The following is a 25223-nucleotide window of genomic DNA, read 5'->3' on the forward strand; positions in this document are numbered from 1 at the left end:
TTAACTACATGTGCACGAAAGTATTTGTGTGAAAAAAAAATCACCCATCTTCTGTTGACATAGCAGCACATTTGACATTTTTCAGATTTGAAAACAAGACTCACAAGTATTACCAGAAGTGCGACCAGCCAAAATAGCTTCATGACATAAAAGTTAAAAACATGTCAAATGTAATTGTGAACCATTTTCTAAATGAGTGAAAATGTATTTCAAAAAAGGTATACGTACACACAATTAGTTCATAATTTAAGATTACAGGCATATATTCTTTTAGAAAACGACTTAGTGCAGTTGAATTGGAAAACTCTTTTTATGTGTATTATACTGCCCTCTGGTGGTCATCAATGTGCACGCACCAAGAAAAGCAGCACAATGTCCATCCATTGATATGTTTACTTCTTTACATTCTTTTTAATTTAATTAATTCTCTTCATCTTCTCTATGTTTTTTAAAAGCCAATATAACAGAGTGCTATTTTTGCAATTGAAAATAATCACAAACATTTTAGGGGGAGTGATAATTCAACTTGCATCTCAAGGCAAAATTAAACATACAAATTCTTTTTAAATATATTAAAATCATCACGTATTATGTTATCAAACGAGAAGCACCTTTTTCCTTACTTCTTAAATTCAAACTGCAGGAAAATATATTTGAAATAAAATCAGTACAGGAATCCAAATTGCTGTTCAATACATACACTATTTATTTTGGGATATGTCAATATGAGTGGGGGGGAAAAAACCGACCAACAACAAACACAAGAAAATCCTCATAGTCCAACAAGAATTATTACAAGTTAACAAAAAAAATACCACACATTCACCCAAGGGTTTAAAACTAAAGAGAAACAAATGTAACTAATTGTGCTCCTGTTATCCATCCACCGGACACACCATTAGGTACACCTGCACCATTTTAACAGCAGTGTTGAATGGCACTGTCACACTGTGTTACAAATATTTTGGCTACAAGAGAAGGGCAAAGTGGTACAGACTTGCCTAATGGTGTGTCCTATGTTTCAAAAGTCACTGTGCACTTTTTTATTTTTTACGTAGAATACATATTAGCTTGCTGTATTCTACATTGAAGAATGTCTGCTAATAAAAATATTACATCTTGGGTCTATTTTGTAACATCCTCCAAAGGAACATGCTAAATTACAAAAAAAACAAAACATAAATGATTAGTGCATGAGCGTGTGGGTTAGACAAAGTCCAAAAGGATCCCTTTGAGGTTCCATGTCATTAGCAGGTAGGCCCAAAAAATAAGTCCACCAAAATGCGGGAGGTGATGTTCCGACAAAAAAAAACAAAAAAAAAAAACAGTACTGTTTGTGTAAAAAAAAAAAAAAAAACGAGAAAACAGCAACCCAAACATGACATGCGATTTTTTTTTTTGTAATATTCATGTTAATCCTTTTTCAGGGTATTTTTGTGGACATAAATGAGTATTTTGCGATCTCAAAATATTTTGGGCATGTTATAGCTGTTATTTTGCTACAAGCGAGTCTTAATAACTAGTTTGTTATTTAATACTTTTAAATTTGTATTTTTGTTCATTTTACATCCACATTGTGGATTGTTTGGATGTTATTTAATACCTTTAAATTTGTATTTTTGTTCATTTTACATCCACATTGTGGATTGTTTGTCTGGACGTTACATTTCAAGGCAATTCTTGTGGATACACATTTTACCTTCCATGTCATGTCCGGGATGTGATGTAAAAAAAAAAAAAAAAAAATCTAAAAAAAACATCCTCTTTTTTTTCCGTTTAAAAATGTCTCGGGATAGTTCACAGCACAGCTGTCAACAGTCTGTGCGGTGCTGAGGGAATTGGGCCTCAAGGCTTGCCGTTAAGGCCCCTGCCACGATTGAGCCAGGAGGCCAGAAGGCCGGAACGGTTGCGCGTCCGGGCGGGCCGGCAAGCGGCGTCCTGCGCCAGGCGTACGGCTCGGGGGGAGCGCCACACCTTGACGGTTGCGTCGTCACTGGCCGACAGCAACAGCTCCTGGTCGGCGGGGCTGAAGGCCACCGAGTTGACCACGTCATCGTGGGCCAGCCGTGCCAGGCAGATGTTGTAGTGGCGGTCCCAGATGTAGCCGTGCTTGTCCTCGGCGCCGCTGCCGAGAGTTGGGAGCTCAGTCAATGAAACTGGGCTTTTTGCACCGAGGCGTTTTAGAAATTTGGAAGATTATAATATATTTTTTCCCCTCTTTTCTTATTTTCCATTTAAGGTATGAAGGTCTGCGGCTTTTGATTTTTTTGTTGTTGTTATAAATCAATTATTCTACCAATTACCAAATCAATTCATAGTCTAAAACTTTATTTAGGACTTTTGAGCAAGCAAATGCGAATTTGAAAAGAAGACATTATTTCGTCCACTAGGGGTCGCTACTTTCACGCGTAATATGAGAGCTGTGACGTCAGAGTGTGTGGAGGTTTAAAAGGTGTACACAGCCCAGTGTACGTGTCCAAAATAATAAAAGTGGCTCACCTGGCAACAAAGTCTCTGCTGACATCCAGAAAGATGAAGAAGCACTCGTCGTTGGGCGTGAAGGCTCGGTGGGCGCGAAGACTGCGCCGTTCCTCCCTCAGACTCTTCAGGTCGATCACGTGAAGATCAATCTCCTCGGCGATAGGAGGCGGGGACATGGGGTCGGATATGATGCAGCCGGCGGGCCACGCCCGGCTGTTCACGTAAAGGTACCTGATTGGGCCACATCATGTTTATTCCAAATATTCACTTCTGGGAGAAATGTGATTTTTTTTTTTGGAATGCGAAAAATAATATTATTAGACTGTGTCGAAATTGGAATCCGAATTACCGGTTGTCCGGCGAGAGACCCATCCCGATGATGTGCCCGTGGATATCGATGACGTGGTCCAGCGAGTCGAAGAACTCCTCGGAGCTGCGTTCTTCTCCCAGCACGGGTCCGCAGGTGGTCATCTGGTCCGGCTTGATCCTCTTAATGCCTGGACCCAACGCAAGCGCTAAGATGGCCGCCTGACAGCGAGGCGGCGGTGCAACGGAAGCACTCACCTATCTGGTGGGGCGAGTACGTAAGGCTCCCGGTGGTAAACAATAAGTAAGTCTTGTCCTCTGTGTCGCCGGACTCCGAGGTCTCCAGTAGGTTGGAGTCCGGGGCTTTGGTGTGGACCCGGCCCATCATCTGAGCCACCTGTCTCTCGAGGGCCACCTGGCTGGGGTCCAGGTTCTTACAAGTCTAGCGTGGAGAACGCCAAACATGAAAATCAAGTATTTGGGTTACTTTCTACAACCGCATGTGGCTCACCTGTTTCAAGTGCTCCAGGTTTGAAATGGGGGCTTGTGCGGCAGCCGTGCCTTGACCTCTGGAGTCTCTCGGGCTCGCCGCGTCCTCCTCGTCCTCCTCCTCGTCGCTGCTAGATGTTCCCAAATCAAATAGCAGCGGCTGCTGCTGTTGTTGACATTTCTGCTTGCGAGCCTGACACTGAGCGTCGTAGTCCAGCAGCAGGTCTGGGTTGTCGTGACGCCGGCAGTGGGCCACCATGACGGTGCGGATGGTGCTGGCGTTGATGTTTTGGATCTTGAAAAGGCGCTTCACCACGTTTACATTCTCAGATTCGATATCCTGTCCGAGATGAGGGACAACAGTAGAGTCACAAAATGGTGGTAATATATTTTTTTTTATCAATACCACACCTGGAAGGCTTTATTGAGCCACAGCACAGAGCAGGACGTCATGTTGCCGATCCAGTGAAGGTTTCCTGAGATCAGGTGGGTCTCATTGAGCCAGCAGCCGAACACGTCGTACGGCTTGTTTCTCACCCGTGATAGCAAAGTGTAGTTTTCTGCGTTGAGCAAAGCGTGTTAGCTCATATTGCAAAATTCCTCCAGCCCGACCGTCATTCCCGATTGCGCACATACCGAGACTGAGGACGGCGATCTCCCCGGAGGAGGAGTGATGCGGGCCCAGGTAGACGCCGGAAACCAGCAGCAGGGTGTCGTTGGCGTTAAACTGCGAGAACTGCGTGTAGCCCCAGTTGAACTGCCGCATGCTGGAGCTGTGCACCAGCGCAATGTTGCCATCGTGCCGCTCCGTGTCCCAGAGCTTGGAGGAAACAAAAACTGGTTTCACACAAGATTAAAAAAAAAAAAAAGACTCATGTCTGTACGTGGATTACCTTAACAGTGCAGTCTTTGGAGCACGAGGAGAAGCGATGGCCTCGGTGTGAAAAGGCCAAATGGAGAACCTGGTCGGTATGCTCCCTCAACGTTTGAACCTCGACGCAGGGGATGCAGTCAAAGAGACGCTTGAATTCCCTGTACCACGACACGGCCGCTGCGCAAACACACTTGAGTCACCACATGCAGGAGGACGAAAATAAATCACGAGATACTGCGAGAACCTCACCTGGGTGTCGGGGTACGGTGCGGGGGATGCGATAGTAGGAGTAAAAGAGCTCCCTCCATAAAAACTCATCTCTGGATACGGCCAGCCATTGGCGGCAGGTGAGGCCCGCTCTCAGCACGGCATCGTGGGGCAGACGCAGGAAGATCTCCAACACCAGAACGTCTGGCAGAAATGGGCCACACTCCATCCTAACATCCTGGATAGACCGCAGCATACTAACTTTAGTCCAGTTGTGTAAATTCTTAAAATATTTTTACATATAGTAAAGACTTGAACAATTGAACTAAGTAGTGCAAAGTAAATGACTGCTATGAATGTCAAATGTAAAGTATGCTCTTCCTCGCTAAAGCAGAACATCCATTTAGGATGGATGACCAAACATGGTAAAGAATCATAAATGAGGCTGGAAAACTCGTGACAGTCACTGTCTTTCTTTCAAAACGGATTTTTTGGCCTCAAAACGGTTGTGCAATAACACCAGAGCCAAATGTTAATTACAAATTTGCTTCCGGGAACGTGTAAAATGGAAAATATTCGCTGTTATACGGATATCACCGACGTCACATTACACTAGCGAACTTGTGGCTAACTCTGCTAGCCGTCAAGCTAGTTGTCGCCAACCTGACGCTTCGGTTTAATTCCGAAATGAAGGGATTTTCTTTTGACAATCATACACCGGCTTCATAAAACGTTCGGGGACTTGTGGTGCTAACTCAAGCGGTGACAATATCGTGGAAAAACTCACCTGCTGGATCAAAGTATGCTGCTAGTGGGCGAGCGTCTAGCGGCTAGCCGCTCGGAAAATGACAACAGATAACAGAAGAGCCTCAAGGCCGTACTAGTCGAACGCAGAAAACATCATCACACGATCGCTCGATTAGTAGATCGATGGATCACCACATTATAGATAGATAGATAGATAGATAGATAGATAGATAGATAGATAGATAGATAGATAGATAGATAGATAGATAGATAGATAGATAGATAGATAGATAGATAGATAGATAGATAGATAGATAGATAGATAGATAGATAGATAGATAGATAGATAGATAGATAGATAGATAGATAGATAGATAGATAGATAGATAAAATAATTGTTGAGAATCGATGAATCAAAAATAATAAAATTAAAGACCTACTTTAATTTGAAACTGTCCAAAACCTTAAAATCTATCTTTTTGTGTGTCCCAGTGATCGAGCAGTTAATTTATCTTGATAAAGTAGATGGAAAGATAAATGCATAGTAGTCTTGGCAAACTTGTGTTTACACGGAATGGAAAAGTCGAGGACTCTTGTGATAGTGATAGTATGCGGGTAGTTCTCAAGTTACTGAGATCACCACACACAAAGTGAGTCCATAAGAAGTGCTGTGTCATTATTAGAGGGAGTGCATCTGCATGGCGACAGCCTGCATTTTAAACAACTTGGGAAAAGGCAAGAAAAATATAGAAGCAGCATGCTCTGACTAATTTTCTCAGGTAAGTGCTATGTTTTTGGATAGTCTTGGTTCAAGTGTCATATTTAAAGCATGATTTCTTGCAGCATTCAGCCACATGGCTGACTGGATCACTTCTTGTTGCTGCAGAAAGAAGAAGATGACAGCAGCAGAATGACTCAGGTTTAACTTCTGTAAAGGTGAATTTGAAAAAAAAAGGTAATCATAAACGTAATTTTTTTTAAAAATCTATCAATCTATTGCAATGCAGGAAAACAGCAAGTGTGGACCGTCTCACAAGACAAAACAACATGCAGTCCATACATTATCTGAAAATCTTCTTGGGTGATGCCAGGTTTGTTCTAATGAAGACTTTTCCGGAAACTTCCAGCGGGGAAGTCGGTTCTGTCTGACAACTAACAAGCATGGCATCTCCCATTCTCTTGTCAAGATCGTTTTCAGTGATTGGTCATTTTATTGTGTGTGTGACATAAAAGAAAATTAGAAGAAAAGAAAAAATGCCAATTATTCTTGTATGAGTTCTTGAAAATAAAATGGCTGAGTACACAAATAAATTCCGACTCATATGATTTATTTAGCATACAAGAAGCACAAATGTATTTACACTGGCATATACAGAAGCATACAATACATTTACTTATTTTAATATTACACCATTATTCGGTCTGTACAAGTTTAAAGTGACAATTTCATTGGTGAGTGTGAGACCTACAACGACACTCTTGTATTTATTTCAAGTGTTCTTCCAAAATGTTCTTTCACTCATAAATGCGGAATCCATAAAAACTACTCCGTTGGGCTCACATGCATGGAAAGATGCTGTGATCACATGACGTGTGGGCTCACGCATATCGGCCTGCCATATTGATCATGTGACAGGCGGGTGGTTGTAAATTTTCCCCAAGTCTTTGGACAAGTGCCAGGAGGAGAGCTAAAAGTACATTTATATTTCAAACCTGTAATTCAGCACTTTTGAGTCCTTTTTGTTAAAAGTGCTATACAAATAAATTTCTTTTCTCAACATAAACGGAACACGTGTCCTGTCCACTCGAGCGCTTTGCCAAAGTGCATCTTTGCTGTTCTTGTCGTTGCCTTACTTGTCAGAGCACCAGGGCGGGAATATGGTGCACCAGCGGCACGTGATGATGGTGGTGATGGTGGCGGACCACGGGCGCCATTTGCTGGGCGACGGTGGGTGGAGCAGGAGGAGGAAGCGGCGGAGACGCCTGCGAGTTACCTTCAGCTGCTGCGGCGGCGGCGGCGGGCTTGTGGCGGGCGCTTTTCTGGTGCGCTCGCAGCCCCGCTAACTGCGAGTAGGCGCTCTGGCACACGTGACACTTGTAGGGCCGCTCGCCGGTGTGCAGACGTACGTGGTTACGCAGCGTGGACGACTGGCTGAAGCGGCGATTGCAGAAGCGGCACACGAACGGCTTGTCCAGCGTGTGGATGCGCATGTGCGAGCGTAGGTTGCTGCGTGAGTTGAAGCCGCGGTGGCAGATGACGCAACGCATGCGTCCTGAGGTGTGCAAGCCGGCGGTGGACGAGGAAGATGAGGAAGGTGGCGAGCACGAGGACTCACAAGACTGCAAGTCATCTGGAAAACCACAATTGGATAAGAATTCATATTTTTTTTTAAAAGAACTTTGGGCCACTTTTTATTGTTGTGTAAAAGTTCTAATAATTATCATTCTATAAAAGTTTCTCACCATTTCTGCTCTTCTTCTGCTGCTGCTGTTGTTGCTGGTGCTCTTCGTCTGTTCCCGGCACCCCGGGGATGCCCAGGAATGTGTTGTGTGTGTTTCCATACCACACCAGCAGCTCTTGGTCTGGTGGGATAGTCTGCAAGAAAAACACAAAACATGAAATGGGAATTCAGTTGGAAAAACTTACTCACATCTGGAGTTTTCTGTAACCGTCCTTTGGCGCCCTCTAGTGGTTTTCATATTATTCTTATTTGTGAGCAAATATTAAAGATGGTCATTATGGTCACACTTATATAAATATTTTTTGATGGTACTTTTAGTAGGTTTGAGAGCTCAAGATCGTGATCATTAATTTATATGCCTATAAATATATATTTTTTTAAATAAACGGACTGAGGGAGACACCAAATGTGAAAGGTCAGGAAACCCTGCATGCAGGCGTGAGACCAAAAGTGGTTCCTTTACCTCCACTGCTTTGTAATAAATGCTGCTGCCAATCTGGACCACCTCCAGGTTCTGCTCCTGCTCGTTGCGGGCGCACTTGATGTAAGTCATCCAGCTGCGTTGGTCCTCCTGGCTGGCATCGATGAAGTACCTCACAGTGCCATCCTCGTTAAACACCTTAAAAATTAAATAAAAAAAGACATGGAGATGAGCTTTGGGAATGACTCAAGTAGAATCGTATGGAATCTGAATTAGAGACTCACCTCCCACATCAGGTTGTTGTTCTTGAGTAGGTCAACGTGTTCCGGGGACAGGACTTTGCCGGTAAAGGGACCCATCTCTGTGCCGGCCTTGATCCACGTCTTGGAGAAGATTCCCAGACCTTCTCCTGGGATGGAGCTCTGTGCAATGATCACCTCACTGGGGAGCACCAAGCTGGATAATTTCTGCACCTCTGGGAAAATAAAAAAAATTAAGCAATTAATGTCAACAAACTGCACAAATACCAATTTTTGTATGGCATGTTAAAAGAAATTTCACACTTTTAATTTATTCAATTTTAAGAATGATGGTGATGGTTGTATTTTTAACTTTGTTAAATTATGACACCAAATTGGTCCATAAATGTAAATGATTTTTTTTTTTTTTAGTCTAAGCTTTTTTTTCATCCTTCCCGATTAGTCCTTCATATTGGGTCAATAATGTATTAATGCAATTGCTGGTAGTTAAAAGAAAAAGCCACATTATTTATTGAATGTGTTAGTACTGTATTCATAAGATCAATTTGAAAATGTTTTAAGAATTGTCAAAAATGAATAAATCAATATTATGCACAAAATTAAAAATACAATACATTTAACTAGGCCTATATTATTCAAAATTATAACAACGTATTTTTTATTGTATAAAAAAAAAGTTTAAATTAGTTGTTTTTGTGTTTTTCGCCTGACAGGCTCTCATGTCATGCAGCTCACCGGCGGCAGGTTCCCCAGGCACCCAAAACGGACCGGCTCCAAATATTAAGCGACACTTTATCCTCCGTTTAATTCGATTATCTGCTTGAATTGAACGTTTTTGTTGCGCACGGAAAGCAGTTTTATCCCCACCTAAATAGGCGAGGGGGAAGGGAAAAACGTTTCTTTAATGTCCAAATCAAAGTTTTTCTTCTTTTTCTTGTATTTAAAAGCTGCAACAACAACACAAAAAATGATAATAAAAGCTTTGTCCATTGGGGGTTAAATGGTGCTCCATTGCGCGGGCTCCAGCAATTGGTCACGCTTCAGATGTGATATTCATTAAAGCCTCGGCGCAAAAAGGGAAAAAGAGAGCGAGAAAAAAAGAGACGGCTAATTCCAAATTCATTATCCTTTTAAGAAGTTTGTAGCAATAAATTTGCGCTGAATGGAGCGGCGTCTTGTTAAAAGGGACTCTGGAATCCGCGCGACAAAAAAATGGAAAGGCGATTAGATGGCTGACATGCAATGAATAGCATTAGATTTAGCCTTCACGCCGCATTATGCGACCAACAGCAAATGCTTGAAAAGAAAGCGAGACGTGGACAGAGCCGGAGGAGACGGAGGGAGCCCCACATAGCTGCCAAGCGCACGAAAAGAGACTGTCCGCAGATTGATGAATGCCGGGGACAAAGTTGCTCCCAAGAAAAGGGGAGCCTTTTCGAAATGGACACTTTCCCAGGTCAGCGCGCAAAGTTAACCAAATGGATTTAAAGGCCCCCTTGAATTAGCGGCACTTACTTGCTTCTTTCGGGGGCTACTTAACGCGTTAAATGGCTCGAAAAGGAGGAGAAAAGAAATGTGGGAAAATGTGGAGCAACAAGTTGGAGGCGAGAAACTTTGTCGTCTTGACGGGGAATAAAAGTTTCCTCGTTTGCTACTCACTTTTCTTCTTCGTTTTTTAAATTCTCCTTAATTTGTAATGCAATTAAATCCCATTCAAATGACATAATAAATTATGTTTGGTTCTTCTTCTACGAGTCATTTATTCTTCTTCGTTTATTTAATTCAACCTGGACGTTCTTCTTCGTTTACTTGATTCAAATACAGTACAGGTAACAAGCACCTTGTCCCCCTGATTCCTCTACGATTGCTATGGAAATAAAAAAATAACTTTGCAAAACTCTTATTTCTTCTAAAATTGCTAAATAAATAATGCCCACTATTTATTAATTTAACGCTCCCTTGATTAATTAATATGAAATAATCCCAACAACCTTCTTTTGCTTCTTCTACTGTTGTCATTCTATTTTTTAATGTTCTTCCAGAATTAAAAAAGCAAGTCAATGAAAATCATTTCAACCATTCAGTCATTAATTATAAAAATTATAAAATTTAAGGAAATTGTATTGATTTTTTCAAACCGTATTAAAAAACAACAACAGCCAGACAAACAAAAACATAATAAATTCAGACAGCCCCCTTCTTCCACCTACCTCCAGCGAAGGACTGAGCCAGCACCTCGGCGGTGAAGGCGGTTCTGGTGCAGCCGGCGTGTCGCTCTTCGGCCTGCAGGTGCTCGGCCCCCTGCAGGACGTTCCTCCAGCGGCCGTACAGGAAGCTGTGTAGGACGTCCGAAGTGATCACGTCCGACAGCGCAGCCCGGGCTGGACATTTAAATCCAGACTTGAGGGCCAACGCTTCAGCGGGGAGCACGGAGCCCATTTTGTCACGTTTTCAACCTGAGAAGCGAACTTAAAAAAAAAATGCAAGAAGGAGGAGGACCAAGTGGTGGTCTCCTCCCGAGAGCGTGTGAGTGAGATCTGGCGCTGCTCGGCTCTTGAGGGGCCCTTTATACTAGTGGGGGGGCTGCCCCTAGGACCCTAATTACTTATTAATGACACACCCCTTGCGGCGTGGCGCTGCCCACGCTACAAGAAAAGAAAAAAAAAACTTTGTGCACGCTACTGTTTTCCATAGAAAAACGTAATTTAATAACAATAATAAAGCTGAGTGGACCCCTTGAAGAACAAAAAAAAAAATCAAAATTACAGATATGGGGGGCACTTAAAAAGGTAAGTGTCTTAAAAGCAGTAATTCAAACACTTGAAAAATAACGCACTTGGAAAAAAAAACGTTTCATTTCATGAATGAATACACACTTTCTGTAGAAAATAAAAAACACAAAAATAACAAATAAAGCGGATGGCTTTGAAAAATCACTCGAAGAAGTAATTTCTCTTCCCTGTGGATGATCTTATATTTTTTTACGACAAAAAACAAATAAAAAATACTTTTAAGATTTTCGAGTGAATTTACATTTCCCCAAGGAAAAATATTAAAAACAAAAAATTAATGTGAGGTCACTAATTGTTTAAAAATATATACATTATGATGCAGGTCAAGAAAATAATTAGAAAAGTGTGTTGATATATATTTTTTTCGCTTATGGCTGAATATTATTTTCACAAAGAAAAAATACGGAAAGAAAACTGCGCAAAGGGAAAAAACAGAGTATTGGGTATCTTTTCAAAAGTTCAATTCAAAGAACTGGTCAATTTTCCTCACTGTAAAAAAATAGCAGCATGCCCCCCCCCCCCCCCCCCCCCCCCCCAGAAAATACCCCAAAACAGACTATAGAAAAGTCCTGCACGTGAATGTTTTTGTTAATTTCTAAAGCAGTGGCCGTTATTGTTCCCTTGAGTGCATTTGCTATTCATGTGCCTGTAATGTTATTTAGTGCGGGGAGTAAGCGCGGGAATAACAAGAATGAAAACACGCTCATGTTTTTTTTTTTTAAACATATCTTGGACTGGGGACGAGGAGAAAGGTTGAGGGGGGGGCATAAAAAAGGTAGTGGGGGGTTGTTTTACAGCATTGTTCCCATGCAAAGCTGCTTTGACGGGCTGCACTTGTTGAGGTAAAACGGTTTAATATTCATGGCTGTTGCTGTGCGTGCACCCCCCCCCCCCCAACTCACTCACCCCCTCCTCTCCGTATTGTGACAACGTTTCGATGAGTATATATACGAGCCCCCTATTTTTCAAGCTTCACGGAGTGCGGCTAAATGGGCAGTTTTCCTTCTTTTTATTTAGGACATCTTTATTCCATTCGCTGCTTCGAGTCTTCAGCCCCCCACTTTTTTTTTTTTTTTTCTCCCCAAAGTGATGTCAGGGCCTCTGAAAAGTGTCGCAAATCAATCTTTCATGGGGGCTTTTGAGGGCAATTTGACATCCATGCACGCCTCTTTTCACTGCAGTAGCTACAAGGAGGATTGGGAGAAAAATGGGATTTTTTTTTTAAAGAGGGGGGGAGGGGGTTTTAAATATGGAGGTATAGATGGCAAGTAGATCCAAAAAGAGGCAAGGTGAGTGACAGGGCACGTAAAAAGATTACTGGGCAAACAGCTGCTTTTTTATGAGCCTCCTCTTTTTTTTTTTTCCCAGATGAAATTTGGGCAACCCCCCGCCCTGAGTTTTCTAGCCCCCCTTCCCTAATCTATTCCCTTTCTCATCTAGATTGATTTACATTGATGGGATTCATCAACCCCCCCATTTTTAAAAAAATCAGGGCGGGGCCGGGCTCTTTATTAAAGAGGAATTAAAGGTCCTGAATTGGGCTCAGGCATGGATTTGATTTGCTTATTTATGCATTAACCTCGGCTGCTGGTCATGTCACCCCCCCTCACACACACACACATAAGCTCAGGCGGCCCCATTGTCGAAGGGGGCTTTTCTCCTGGCCATTTAAAGCCTATCAATTTCGTGTGGATGATTGACAATTATTGCACAAAGACGCGCGCTAATTGTCGCGTTTCAAAGAGCTGCTGGGAAAGCTATCAAAGAGAAGAATGAAAAAAAAGCAGGATAAATGGAGATTTGCTCCCCTTTAAGAACAACAAAACGTGTTGGAATACATTAGAACGTCCAATGAATAATCATTTGTATACACTGAGCACACTAGCGCACATCTAATGAGGTCAAGTTTTGCTTTTGAAGCTAGAGTTTTCATTTCAGAACACAAATGATGCAGCAACACATTTAGACTGACGACACAAGAACACACACTTAAGTGAAGGACTTGGATGACCAGTCAGACCTGCAACACACACACATGCCAGACAAGTGAGGCGTCATTAAAATGAGATTAAGCCGCACGGTGAGTGTCTCAGTGTGTGCACGGCAGTGGAGATCAGATAATCTGATGCAAAGGTGAGAGCAGAGGTGGGACCCCCCTGCAGCGCCACCATTCTTCCCCTTGTCACACCACACCTGCCTGCCTTTATATGGGGAGGGGAGGGGGGGGTGCATAGACATGAGTCACATGACACACATGAAATCATCAGAATGGGCAACATGTCAACAAAGCTTAATGTGAAATGAAAAGCTATTAAATTATTTTCCCATTAGTATTTGAAACCTAAATTGCAAAACAGAAATCAGAACAAGGTCATGGAAAAGTTTGACATGAACAACCGTAACAGAAAAGAGTATTAGAAATTTACATAAATATTTTGAAAAGTCTGGTTTTATAATGTTATTTCCTATTTTTTTACAATCAACAAATACATACTCTTTACAACAAAATATGTAATAAACAGTTTATATTCCCAACATTAATTTTATATTTACTATTAAGCCAACAATACACTAGTACATATAAAACAGAATATTAAAACTTACATTAAAACACCCATTTTCAGAAAGGTTTCTCCTTGAATAATAAAAACTAGTTTGGTCCATTTCTTTCTTTTTATTCCAAGGCCCTAATAGTCCTATTAGCTCGGAGATGATGTAGCAGACAAGCAAACAATGAATTAATTACCACGGCAACAATAGAGGCTGCACTCATTGAGGCTCTGGGAATGAGCCTGGAACAAGAAGGTTATTAGCTGGCCACAATGAACCACCGGGTCATTAGTGTCCTTGGGGAAAAGAGGAAGAGGATCAAAATCAAGGCTTGGATTTGGAAACAGCTGCAGTGCATCAATGCAGGGGCCGCGACGGGGCCCAGTGCGCCACGGCCCCCCTGCCAGGCTCAAACGTTCACTGGTAAAGCAGGAGGAGGCGGACGGGAGGAACATGTCACTTATTATTAGGGACCCGAGGACAAGGCGGTGCGCCTCGAGCACTCTTGCAATCACTTTTTAAGATGATTCTTCCGCTTTTTTTTTTTTTTTTTTTTTGGGAGGGGGGGGGGGGGGGTCAGTATGCCTGATAACTTTTTGGAGGTGTGGGCATCCTGGTGAGAATGTTGGCTGTACCTTAGACGAGAAAATCAGTAGCACCTATCCTAAACAGATACCGGAAGCTGGATTTTTTTTTGAGCCACTCTAATGCAGATATCAGACATTTAAAATCATGTGTTCACAGTTATGCAACGCGTCGAGAGCGAGAATTAAAACGGAGGTCAACCACAAGAGAGGCTTGCGGAAAATTTATTATGACTCGAGAACTGTCAACAGGCTATATAGAAAATAGATTTTCTGCTAATAAAACATACAGTCGGCCTATCATGGTTGTATTTACACAATAGAACTCTCAGGCGACAAAAAAAACACCCCAACAAAAAAAACGGCTTGTATAACAATACACAATGAAGGTAGTCTGAATGTTTTTTTTTTAATACATGGTTAACTGTACACCAAAAGTAAACCCGCCATAATTAGTTTATTTTTCCTCCAAATTATATATCCCTTTTCATTAAGAAATGACGTTAATACAAGAATCGGTTCTCCATGATGACACGTCATCATCATCTAAATTTTTATATTAGATCACACAACAAAAATAAAAAAATAATTAAAAAGTTATTAGCATCGGACAGAAGCAGGAGGTACCGGAGGAGAGCATATATTTTTTTTTTGATCATAACACTTCTTAAAACATAACAAAAACCAATTAATCATCGCACAGGTAGAAGGAAACAGAGGCTTAGCAGTCTTGAACACGCACCAGAACATAAAACCAAAAAAAAAAAAAAAAAAGACCCAACATATTTCTTTTTCATAAGATGCAACATCCAATTTCAATCACATTCACAATCTTGGAGTAGTATAAGAAAATAAGAACCAAGGAAAAATAAGGAGGGACAATTTTCTGACAATACTGGTGGCAGGAAAGAATCATTCTAAATGAAACATATATATTTTTTTGTTAAATTAACAGTCAAATACAAGAGCATGTATATAAATATATACACTTTTACAAGGTAGCAAAGGCAAACATCCTTAAGTATTTTATATATTCAGATCCACGTAATAAATTATCCTCCAGAGAGAAAAAAAGAAAACATCATAAAACTACAAGTTAAAAGTCGGTCAAAATATTAGAGAAGCCATCTTTGTATATCAAACGTGAAATAAGATATTGCACCTTTTTCCCCCGTGTGTGTGTGTGTGATTGAGTACAATAAAATGACAATGAATGAATAAACAGCATACAATGCACAATTAAATTAGAACTATTGCTTTTTTGTCTTCGCTTTCAACCATGTAACAAAAAACACATTCTGCTGTAACAAAACATCACAGTTTCATTTCACTGAATTATGTAAAAATAACAATCATCGCAAGACGCTCTTTAGTGACACAACAACAACAAAAAAAGGTATTCAAGACTGCTAAGCAGAATCAATGTGGTGCCGCAAGAAACGGAACAAACAGATCGTATATACGTATTGCCTCTTTGAAATGTTACACACGCGCTATTCATTTTGGCCAAAAAACAAAAAGAGAAAAAAAAAAAGATCCCAGATAACACGCTCTAATCAAAATAACAGTGTACACAAGCATTTAGTAACAAATAAAGGTTCTGCTGATTACAAATATATTTTATCATATCATTCTACAGCTAGTGTTTCCCACTAAGAAAAGTCTTCAAGGCGCTGCGAGTCTAGAAAAAAAACCAACAAAAAAAAAAAAACAACCCAAAAAATGATAAAGGGGAAAAAAAGAGGGCTGTCTTCATCTTCGGCGATGAGTCCTTCTCTAGTGATCCTGGACAACACACACACACGTGCAACGTCGTGGTTCACACACAGCAACGTGAAAACCGATAAGCAGCTAAAAATAATAATGGCTTCCCACATAAGTATAAATATTTCATATTTCATTGTGAGTCTCACCTGAAGGCCCGGGGCTTGACTCTGCTGGGCGCCCTGGTTAAAGTAGGCCATGGGCTGCCTGTAGAAGTCCACCCAGGCGTTGAAGTCTGGATTGGAAGCCTGCTGAGAGCCTGGAGTCGAAGTTTGCCCTGCAAATAAAAAAAGAAATAAAATTACAGGTCACAGAGAGGTGATGAGGTCGTGCGTGTGTTTGTGCGAGGTACACTCACTTAACTCACCCCAGGCTTTGTTGTATTCGGGAGGGCCGCTCTGGGCTTGTTGGCCTTGCTGACCTGCAAAAAAACAAACAAAATACACGTAACAATAAATTAATTTTGTGCTATTATCCAACAACTGATCTCAATGTGATTTTGTTTTCCGAGTCGACCGAATTGAACTTGGACTAATGTCACAGAACAGAGCTCATTTGACCTTTGGTTATGTACAGGGTTGTGTTAATATTTGAAGAAAGAAAAAAAAAAAAAGCACGCTTGCCTAGCTTCTTGTAATACTGCTCCCAGTCCATCTGGCCCGTCTGGGATCCATTGTGACCTAAAAGCAGACAGATAACGCCGTCAGTTCCTCATGTGCAATTCTCTTTCCTGATCATTTCCATGGAGACTTCATTCAAAGTGCGTCTGCACAGGAAAGCGGTGGTTACCATCACCACCATGGTAATCATCACGTCTCGAAACCTCCACTGTAATAAAGACTCGTTTCCTTTCCCGTCATTTTGAGATTTGACTCTTTTGTTCCGACCGTGTGACTTTTATGATGCGGTCACATGATCGAAGCCTGGTTGGTCTAACTCTGTGCATCCCATTTCGGGGGGAGAGCCAAGGTACAATTTAAAAAACAATATTCTGGGAGAAAATATAGTAAATCAATTTCATTCTTTTCCTAAATGGCTCCGATCGATTGGAATTATTTCTGACGAGTGACTGCCAACTCACTATGGTCCTGTTGGCCCGGAGGTTGCCAAATCTGGAAAGTTGTTCCCCATCCACCAGTCATGAACGTTTGGGGGCCGCTGTGAGAAGATGAGGCGAGTTAAGCGCACGTTTATGAGCGGCTGATGAAGTGGAGAAAGAGAGAGAGAAAAAAAAAAATTGACTTTACTGCTGAGGAGGAGTGGCTGCTCCTTGGTTGTAGGGATTCATGCCAAAGCTGCCGTTTCCTCCCAGCCCGGGAGCCTGCAGGAGAGAGAGTGAGACCACACTTGTGTTGAAGAAAAGGAAGCCAACAGACAAGGTCGAAGGTCACGGCCAGGCACTGATGCACTCCATTAAGTCCATTTGATGGATTCTTGGTGTGTAACCTCTGGTGTCATCCTCGTGACCACGCAACCACCCCCCCCAAGCGGCGACATGTGCGCTCATGAATATAAGCGGGGGGACAATAGGCGGACCACCTACCCCAATTCTCTCGTCGATCAGCTGGCGAGCTTTTTCCAGCTGCTGCGGGGTGCCTCGGATGGAGAAGATGCGCACGTTGGGGTCGGTGTTGGGCGGCGGGTTTCTTTGCAGCTCCACGTGAGCGCGAGACTGCTCTTTAATGTTCTTGATGGTTTCGCCACCTGAGAACACAACGGACAAAACTTTTGGAATTTTGGGTAACAAAAATCGAATTGAAAGTAAACAGCAAGACGAGAGGCGTCACTTAAAATGTATTCATGGAGGCCCACGCGTGATGAGGCGTTTGGATCGTGTCAAGTCACATGACCGAAGGATGCGCGGCGCGCCCGCCGCTACCTTACGACGGCCACCATGCGTCTCGGCACTTTTCCAACCATTCTCCGCTAACATCCGTGCAAATCGGGAAACAAAAGTGGGACATCGCTTGTCACCCCCCCACCTCGGCATCACATGCCAGCTTCCCGACGTGTGGGGAGCGCAATTACACCAGCGGGGAGAAACGAAACATCGGCGGCAGGAGAAAGGGGCCGAAATTGAAGCGTATCCTCCTCCCGGGATATCGTTTGTCTCTTTTCGCCTTTTCTTTCGTGACTTGGTGTTGTCCTCTGTGATGAGAGCGGGGAGTGAATGAAGTGGGGGGGCCGAACAACTGCCACCAGCCCTCTATGTGCTCCCCTCCGCATCTGAAGCGAGGGCGCTTCCCGGCCGGGTGGGGTGGGGGGGACGCCGGGGCCGTGCCGACATCAATTACACATTTGTTCACTTGTGGCTGACACTCGGACGACCCGGGCTGACCCCCGCGTGAAAACGCTCATCAAAAAGCTCTCCTCCTCCCGCGGCCTTTTTTTTCCTGCAACGCCAACAGACTGCACATGGGCCATTAAGGCATTGTCAAACAAATGCAACTTCTGCCTTAATGAAGCCATTATGAGCTGGAGCAGTCAGACGGCCGAGAGCGATGAAGAGGCCGACTATTCATTTCATGGACTGGCCCGGAGTCAGCGCAGATAATACAGGTCTTATTAATGAGACTGGTTTAGTGCGCCGCAAGAAAGGGAGCCGCACAAAAGTGCAACTGGTGACCGTATTCAGAGGGTCTGGTTAGCGGCTGGTGCTGCGAGGAGAAAAAAAAAAAGGGGGGGGGGGGGGGGGGGGCGGCACGCCCATCTTTTGGGAGCTGCTGCTAAATTGTTCTTAAATAGGGGATTCTGAGATTGGTTCAAATGATATGTTTGAAGATAGAACTGTGTAAAGACCGAGAACTACATAATATGGCTGTCGCTAAAAAATGCGAAAAGTTTTAAATTTAACTCACGAGAGTGAATGAAGTACATTTTATGTGCACGTGTGTATTAACAAAGGAGCCTACTCCAATTGATATTTTTTTTCCAATTAGGCTTTACAAGGATGACTGGTTAGTGTTGTGAACAGAGCGTTGAGGGTGAGTGAACATTCAATTTGGGTATTTTGGGTGGAAAGCGGCAATGAATTTAAGCCCGTTTTAATGTGGGAGCAGATTGGTGGGTGGCTTGATCCATCAAGCGGCGATGAGTGTGTGTAGAGGGTCAAAAGCAGGGGGCAACGGGCTACATATGGCATCGTAAAGATATTAATCACCGCACTCTTTAAGGGTCGGCTGACAGCAGCCAGACCCACCGCCATCTCGACCATATTGACCCACTTCATATGCTAATGTCGAGAGAAGGGGGACGCAACGCCCCGGTTTATTTGTTTCCCTTGGCCCGCTACATGCACAAAAGCCACTTGACATTTCTATTGCCATGTTTTTATTTTTGGTAAAGAGCCCCCCCCCCCTCCTTCCTTCTTTCAACTCTCACGGCACGCACACACACACAGCGAGAAAAATACACGCGCGCTCACACACACACACACGCCTTCTTCCAATGCAATGGTCAATGACTTTTAAATAGCTGGCAATAGAGTGGGCATGAATAGCCAATAAGCTAATTCCTCCTATTCATTCCCTCGCTGCACTCTATCGGGCTGAAAGAGGCTCATTAGATGCCAGGCGGCCTTCCACATGATTGAGGGCTGTTATTATGCACCTTTAACAATTAATGTCACATTACACGCATTATCCCCATCATTAAGCCCTTAGTGGGGCCGATGAATGCCACTTGTGCTGTATACATGAGGCCTGTGGGGTGGGGTGGGGGGGTCACTCGCCCCTCGTCGGATTCACTCGAGGGCAGAGCGGCGCTCATTTATTCAAAGGTTGGTGGGCGGGGGCGAGGCAATCTGTTGAGTTGGATATACTCGCAACGCCGAGATGAACTGTGCTCATAGAAAGAGCGCTCACGCGACCGGCGAAAACGAGTCTTTTTTTTTTACCTTTGCCGATCACCAGGCCGCACTTGTCGGCGGGGACGGCGTACGTCACTTCCTGCAGCCCTCCGAGACCGGCGCCCATGTTACAGTCACTTCGGCTGCGGCGACCCATAACCCCACCGAAGCCATCTCGCTCCTGTAGAAGACAAGGACATTCCAAACATCGGATTTCTGTGCTGCCACAAATTGAGGACCTTTCACTTTCCCAAAACGGTGGAGCGCATCTATACCTGGGCAGTTTGAACCAGCTCGTTGATGAGATGCACGGCGTGGTGGCAGTGGTCAGGCTGGCCCATCACCTGGGCAACACGGTCTGGGCTGACTCCATCATCTAGCAGGTCAAATGACACGCAAGGTCAGAGGGCATGGCTATTCACGCAGGTGCAACAAAAGGAGACCGGGCTAAAAGCGTCAAATATCGTGCCGTCACATTTTAAATGGGTCGTGCCGGTAGCTGTCCTGAACGGTCTTACCTTGTTTGAACTGGATCCTGACTCCAGCGTCAGTCTGAATCTTCTTGATCATCTCGCCGTTCCTGCCGATGATGATGCCAACCGCAAATCTGGGCACCACCACCTGATCAAGTAGGGAAAAAAAATGCGACTCGAGTCAGCAGCTGCATAAATCTTATGTGTTGCAACTCGTACAGATTTATTAAATGCGTTGTAAAAAAAATATACCTAATTCTTTAATTGTTTGTGCAAGATTGCAATTCTTCGAGCTGGTGAATTTGTTATCACCAAATGCTTAAAATTCAAATGACATATAAATGATGCAAACATATTTTAAAAACATCTTACGTCGAGACTGCTTCCGCCCATTTTGGATCCAAAGTCGGCCCTGCCCACCCTAAAATCTCCTTGGTCCTTATCCCTGATTAGCTTGACCACAAGTTCACGTGCTTGCTGAAAGAAAGGAAAAAAAAAAGGGGGAGGGGTAACCAAATTCAAAAAATTTAATACCCAGTTCACTTAAGTTATGTTTACACGGTGACATAAGCCAAAGTCATTAACGCAGTCGTAAAGTCAAAATATTTGCAGGAACAACACTTCTAGGCAGGGGCGTGGCGGCTATCAGGAATTTCAGCAAAAAGTCTTGATTTTCCCGCCTGGCCTGTCTGTGTGGGGGCCGGTTGAACCGAAACGAAAACAGTTGAATCAAAAAGAAAGTATCTGAACATGCATGCTGCTGGCCAATCGTAACCGCCCAACATTGGAGCGGAAGCAGGACCAACCTGGACTTTGTGGGGGTCTCCAGTTATTCTCAAAGGCTTGTCTGCACCGGTAGGCATGGGATCATCCTGGATCATCATCATTTGCACTCCCGTTCTCTCCTACACGGGAAGACAAAACACAATGAGACGGACATAACGGGAAAAGCGCGGCGACTCGATCGGAACCGCACCTGCAGCTGTTTGATGGTCTCCCCTCCCTTGCCGATCACCAGGCCCACTTTGTTGGCGGGGATGAGCATCTGCTGGATGGCGCCGCTGCCGTCCATCTCGCAGTGAAAACCTGGACCGTAGCGACACTGCTCCACAATCTCGTTCAGCAGCCTCTTGGCCTGCCTGCGTGAGGCGCCGTGATGTATTAGTCACATTTTTTTTTTCTTAGTCATGTTTCAATGTTGGATGAGAAGAAAAGTTGTTATGAAGTTCCAGTGAAATGAGACATTGGTCTGTGCCCTCAGCGGCTCGACAATGGACACGTTCAGAGCTGGGGGACTCACTCGATGTTCTCAGGACTGCCGGTCAGCGTGCAGGGCCTGTCCAACATGCCTCCGCTGTCTGCAAAAATAAAGCACAGACAGACGTCACCATTAAAGAGCTACTTTGATTTGAAAGGAAACACGTTGTGGAAAAATCGACTGGTCAATTAATCATCGGCCTCTACAAATGTAAAATGTTTCGCTTAAGTAGCCAGATTGCAAACTATTAATACATCCATGATTTTTTATTTTTTTTATTTTAATGAGACACTCACATTTAAAGCTGTAAACAATCGTGTTTGAAACTCTAACTCACCTGACGCTATCTGAATCTTACAGCCAGATTCCAGCTGGATTCTTGAAATCTGCTCTCCCCCTTTTCCAATGACTGGAAATGAGAAGAAAGAGTTTTTTGGAAATGTGGACGCGGTGACCTAAGAGCTGAGCGCTCCATCAATACCGATGATTACACCCGAAACGTTCGCGGCGACTGTAATGAACTCAAAGCCCACTTACTGAATCCCACCATTTTATCAGGCACTTTGAAGTCTTCTGTCGTGAGAGCCCTGTGAGATTATGACACGATCAATATAGTCTTTGAACGAGGGGGGGGGGGGCTTTCCCCCAAAAATGAGCTACAGAACTCTGCTCACCTTTGATGTACCATTGCGCCGAGATGGTTGCCTACTGAGAGCAAAACGCACAAGTTAGCATACAAGAAATGACTCTAGAAAATAAACAAAACTTGTACGAATATCCAATCAAGTGGATAAACATTTCTGCTGATGGGGAAGGGGTGCCGCCCGCCGCCATTCGACTCAGTTGTCGTCTGAGGCGCAGCGGGACGGAAATATGCTGCGTTGAAGAGAATTTCAATCCCAAGTTTGGCTGCCGGGCGGGTCGGATTGAATGTTGACGGGTAGCGGCGTGCAAGAGGTCGCGCGGGAGGATGTGCCGTCACGGATGTGATAGTCGCTGGTGTGGACGATTTTTATGCTGGTTTGCACTCATTTCACATCCTCGGCAAATGCATTGCACTTCACGCTTGACATAGGGACAGCTATGAATATAAATGCAAGGGGTAGGTGTGCGAGATTCAGAAAAAGGATGTAATGGTAGAATGGAATTGCCGCGTGTGGCGCGGTTATTATACTCGGGCTGGATTTTGACGACATGCTTCAGGTGACAATTCTATTTTTGGGACACTTTGTGTATAAGCTCCAGTGTTGACGAAATATGGCTCGGCCTTTTTCAGGTTTTGAAAACGTGTTGGCTGCATGAGTGGGGCCTGTGTCCACAATAAGTGAAACCGCAATTTAAAAAGAAAAAAACAAACAAGCATATTAACGTATTCCCATTTTAAAACAACTACAACAAAAAAAGAGGGATGTGGAAGGGTATGAATGTAATAAAATATTCCATGCCAAGACAAAGTCCAGATTTAGGCGGGCTCCATCGTTAAGGGCGGCGCCATGTTGGCTTGTTTACAACAATGCTGGAACACTGGTTGAAACAAAGATGTCACATTGTGACAGACCAACAGGCATGGGTTTGTAATGGAACCATTTTTTTTTTTTTTTTTTAAATACAAACATCACCAAGCAAGGCTGAAAACCAACATCGAATGCTGCCATCATAGTGTAACCATGTGAGTTTGGGAACATTTCAGAAAATTATTCTCAGTTCTTCACTACACCTGTGACGGTGATTTTTTTTTTTACACAAGACGAAACTTACCTCCGTTGTCCATCGTGCGTTTCTGGCCTCCAAAGCCATAGAGGGAGGGGTCGATGACTGGTGAAGGACTGTGAAGGTTTGGCATCTGCTCTCCTCCCATCTTGGCGGCCATCTGGAGAAGATCCACAGCAAAACACGTTGACTGGTCGATGTTACTCTGATCTGCCATTATGGCTCATTTTCTATTGCTTCCAATGCTAATTTCATGAATGTTACATAATGTAACAAATCTTTCTGACTGTGCTATGTTAACTCCAAAATATGTTTTATAACAACATATGCAATGTTTGATCAACTCTTAATTTGTTTTGATAATAAGAAAGTCGTAAAACAAATTGCGCAAAATAGGTCACACCAAAATCCCGACCCCTAATGAGTGCATTTTCTCCACTTTTTAAAGACTCATATCGAAGGAAAATGATACTTGTATTATTGGAATTATCTTTAAATGACCTGTCTTGTTATACTGCTCCCATTTAAATAAACAATACTGTATTTGTGTTGGAAAATGTGCACACACAACAACGTGAACCAACTTAAAGTCTACTGTGGACACCAGCTGACGTCTTGCTAGTGCAAATGGAAAACAAATGTAGGTTACTTGACGTTATAATATTTTTGTGGCACTTGCCGTGGAAAAATCCGTGGAGTGCGGCTTATTTGGGGCAGGTGACGTTACATGACATGGCCTAACTCTCCCAACAGATACTACCAAACACGCTAAGCTAGCCGAGCTTAGTTAGCCTCCCGAGTTAGCTCGCTCACTCGTGTTTATTACCTCGAGCAAAGTACGACGCCAGTCCGAAAAATAAGCCCCCACGTTCGGGTAAAAAGCCGACACGATGAGGGGTAGATGTTTTCGAAGAGTCTAAAGTGATAGCGGGCAAACCGCGGGTTGTTTTCGGCTTCTGATCTAAGTGGGGCAGCGGTGGCTTTACTACCGCACGGCGAGCTAACTTTCTGACAGCGTGTCAAGACATTCTGGCTAAAGTTGAGCTCCTCTCAGGGGCTGTCAGCCACCGGGGCGGCCGGGCTGGTGAGCTCGGTGTCGTAGGGAGGGAGGGGAGCTAACGTGCTAAGGCTAACAGGCAACTTCTGTGTGTGTATGTGGGGCGGGGGTGTGGGGGGGCTTGACAACAGGTTGTCGACGTAACTTGGCCAAAAGTTGTGCTAACCTAAAACTTCCAGCGTTCAACGAGGCGTCGGCGTCTCGGGTGGAAAAACGTGTCACCCAGCCCCGAGGGGCGCCGTCGACTCGTCGGACGCAGTTAGCAACGTAGAAGTGTATCGGCTGTACAACTCTTAATCTGTCGGCTCAGCTATGCTAACTCGGCTAGTGGCTGTTAGCCCCCGAGCTAACGAGCTAGCTGGGTACATGAGGAATGGTTTGTGGTTGACGGGGAGGGGGTGAAGGGTGAGGAGAGGGTTCCACGCAAGCCAAACTGTTGCCATCCACCCACGCGTGCGCTTCTTTTGCAGGCCTTCCCCTCCGGTACAATTTTGTTACCTGTCGCACTCGGCGTATCGTGTCTGCGAAGTCATCTTTCGTTCCGGGCTGAGCCACCGAGGCCTGTCCCTGAACCAGCTCCGCCATCATCATCACTCGCCTCGGCAGCTGAGAGGCTCACTTGAGGAGGGGAGGGGGCGGGGGGAGGTGAGCACATGTGCCAAGCCCAAGCTCCGAGAGCAGCAAAATCTCGCGAGAGGATCGAACTCGCACACAGGAGAACAACATATTTTTTTTCCACTTCAAACTTTATTGACTAATCATGTCATGAACAATAAGACACGCAAGTTTGGCACCTAGGGATTACCTAATGGGGGATTTTATTATGCAGTATTTTGTCTTCAATACATATTTTATTTTATAAACATTTATCATCTAAATTTTTCTTGAGGTTAAAAAACAGCAACATATGTCAAGACAGACATATTTTATTTATGAATCCC

At 43.8% G+C, this 25223-nt stretch overlaps 3 protein-coding genes and 1 long non-coding RNA gene across 6 annotated transcripts; 1 reads left to right on the top strand and 3 right to left on the bottom strand.

Annotated features, from left to right (window-relative positions):
* Window positions 1-682: 682 nt before the first annotated feature.
* Window positions 683-5261, bottom strand: fbxw5 (F-box and WD repeat domain containing 5). Its single transcript, XM_049738849.1, has 10 exons — window positions 5145-5261; window positions 4400-4595; window positions 4170-4327; window positions 3913-4096; window positions 3688-3836; window positions 3299-3616; window positions 3046-3229; window positions 2831-2978; window positions 2500-2712; window positions 683-2125 (listed from the first exon to the last, which is right to left on the bottom strand). The coding sequence occupies exons 2-10, from the start codon at window positions 4584-4586 to the stop codon at window positions 1846-1848; spliced, it is 1821 nt and encodes a 606-aa protein (XP_049594806.1). The 5' UTR covers window positions 4587-4595; window positions 5145-5261; the 3' UTR covers window positions 683-1845.
* Window positions 5262-5723: 462 nt separating this feature from the next.
* On the top strand, window positions 5724-6359 carry LOC125979951 (uncharacterized). The gene is made up of 3 exons (XR_007485501.2): window positions 5724-5883; window positions 5948-6040; window positions 6112-6359. It is a non-coding gene; the product is annotated as an uncharacterized lncRNA (long non-coding RNA).
* A 56-nt stretch (window positions 6360-6415) lies between these two features.
* On the bottom strand, window positions 6416-10774 carry LOC125979945 (PR domain zinc finger protein 12). The gene is made up of 5 exons (XM_049738861.2): window positions 10458-10774; window positions 8272-8462; window positions 8030-8185; window positions 7568-7700; window positions 6416-7455 (listed from the first exon to the last, which is right to left on the bottom strand). Exons 1-5 carry the CDS (start codon window positions 10684-10686, stop codon window positions 6962-6964), a joined length of 1203 nt encoding a protein of 400 aa, XP_049594818.1. The 5' UTR covers window positions 10687-10774; the 3' UTR covers window positions 6416-6961.
* Window positions 10775-14382: 3608 nt separating this feature from the next.
* On the bottom strand, window positions 14383-24944 carry fubp3 (far upstream element (FUSE) binding protein 3). 3 transcript variants are annotated; one of them, XM_049737805.1, is made up of 19 exons: window positions 24781-24944; window positions 23274-23385; window positions 22190-22220; window positions 22053-22102; window positions 21853-21924; window positions 21558-21615; window positions 21234-21396; window positions 21064-21162; window positions 20630-20734; window positions 20303-20405; window positions 20060-20160; window positions 19833-19965; window positions 17481-17641; window positions 17185-17258; window positions 17019-17095; window positions 16561-16617; window positions 16296-16358; window positions 16087-16214; window positions 14383-15958 (listed from the first exon to the last, which is right to left on the bottom strand). In XM_049737805.1, exons 1-19 carry the CDS (start codon window positions 24871-24873, stop codon window positions 15950-15952), a joined length of 1689 nt encoding a protein of 562 aa, XP_049593762.1. In that variant the 5' UTR covers window positions 24874-24944; the 3' UTR covers window positions 14383-15949. The 3 variants fall into 3 exon arrangements, with proteins under 3 accessions (XP_049593762.1, XP_049593763.1, XP_049593761.1); XM_049737806.1 differs by having other exon boundaries at window positions 16305-16358; window positions 22190-22223; XM_049737804.1 differs by having other exon boundaries at window positions 22190-22223.
* Window positions 24945-25223: the final 279 nt, after the last annotated feature.

This window comes from Syngnathus scovelli, chromosome 13 (assembly GCF_024217435.2).
Source record: "Syngnathus scovelli strain Florida chromosome 13, RoL_Ssco_1.2, whole genome shotgun sequence".
NCBI lineage: Eukaryota > Metazoa > Chordata > Actinopteri > Syngnathiformes > Syngnathidae > Syngnathus > Syngnathus scovelli.

Excerpts from the sequence above, each read along its gene's own strand:
- fubp3 (XM_049737804.1), bottom strand. The coding sequence starts at position 24,873 with ATGATGATGGCGGAGCTGGTTCAGGGACAGGCCTCGGTGGCTCAGCCC. Across the intron at positions 22,103-22,189 it reads GGCGCAATGGTACATCAAAG|GGCTCTCACGACAGAAGACT; the intron begins GTGAGCAGAGTT and ends ATAATCTCACAG. Across the intron at positions 21,616-21,852 it reads TAAGATTCAGATAGCGTCAG|ACAGCGGAGGCATGTTGGAC; the intron begins GTGAGTTAGAGT and ends TTATTTTTGCAG.
- LOC125979945 (XM_049738861.2), bottom strand. The coding sequence starts at position 10,686 with ATGGGCTCCGTGCTCCCCGCTGAAGCGTTGGCCCTCAAGTCTGGATTT. Across the intron at positions 8,186-8,271 it reads ACAACAACCTGATGTGGGAG|GTGTTTAACGAGGATGGCAC; the intron begins GTGAGTCTCTAA and ends TTAATTTTTAAG. Across the intron at positions 7,456-7,567 it reads GCAGAAGAAGAGCAGAAATG|ATGACTTGCAGTCTTGTGAG; the intron begins GTGAGAAACTTT and ends GTGGTTTTCCAG.
- fbxw5 (XM_049738849.1), bottom strand. The coding sequence starts at position 4,586 with ATGGAGTGTGGCCCATTTCTGCCAGACGTTCTGGTGTTGGAGATCTTC. Across the intron at positions 4,097-4,169 it reads CCAAAGACTGCACTGTTAAG|CTCTGGGACACGGAGCGGCA; the intron begins GTAATCCACGTA and ends GTTTCCTCCAAG. Across the intron at positions 2,126-2,499 it reads AGCAGAGACTTTGTTGCCAG|CGGCGCCGAGGACAAGCACG; the intron begins GTGAGCCACTTT and ends AACTCTCGGCAG.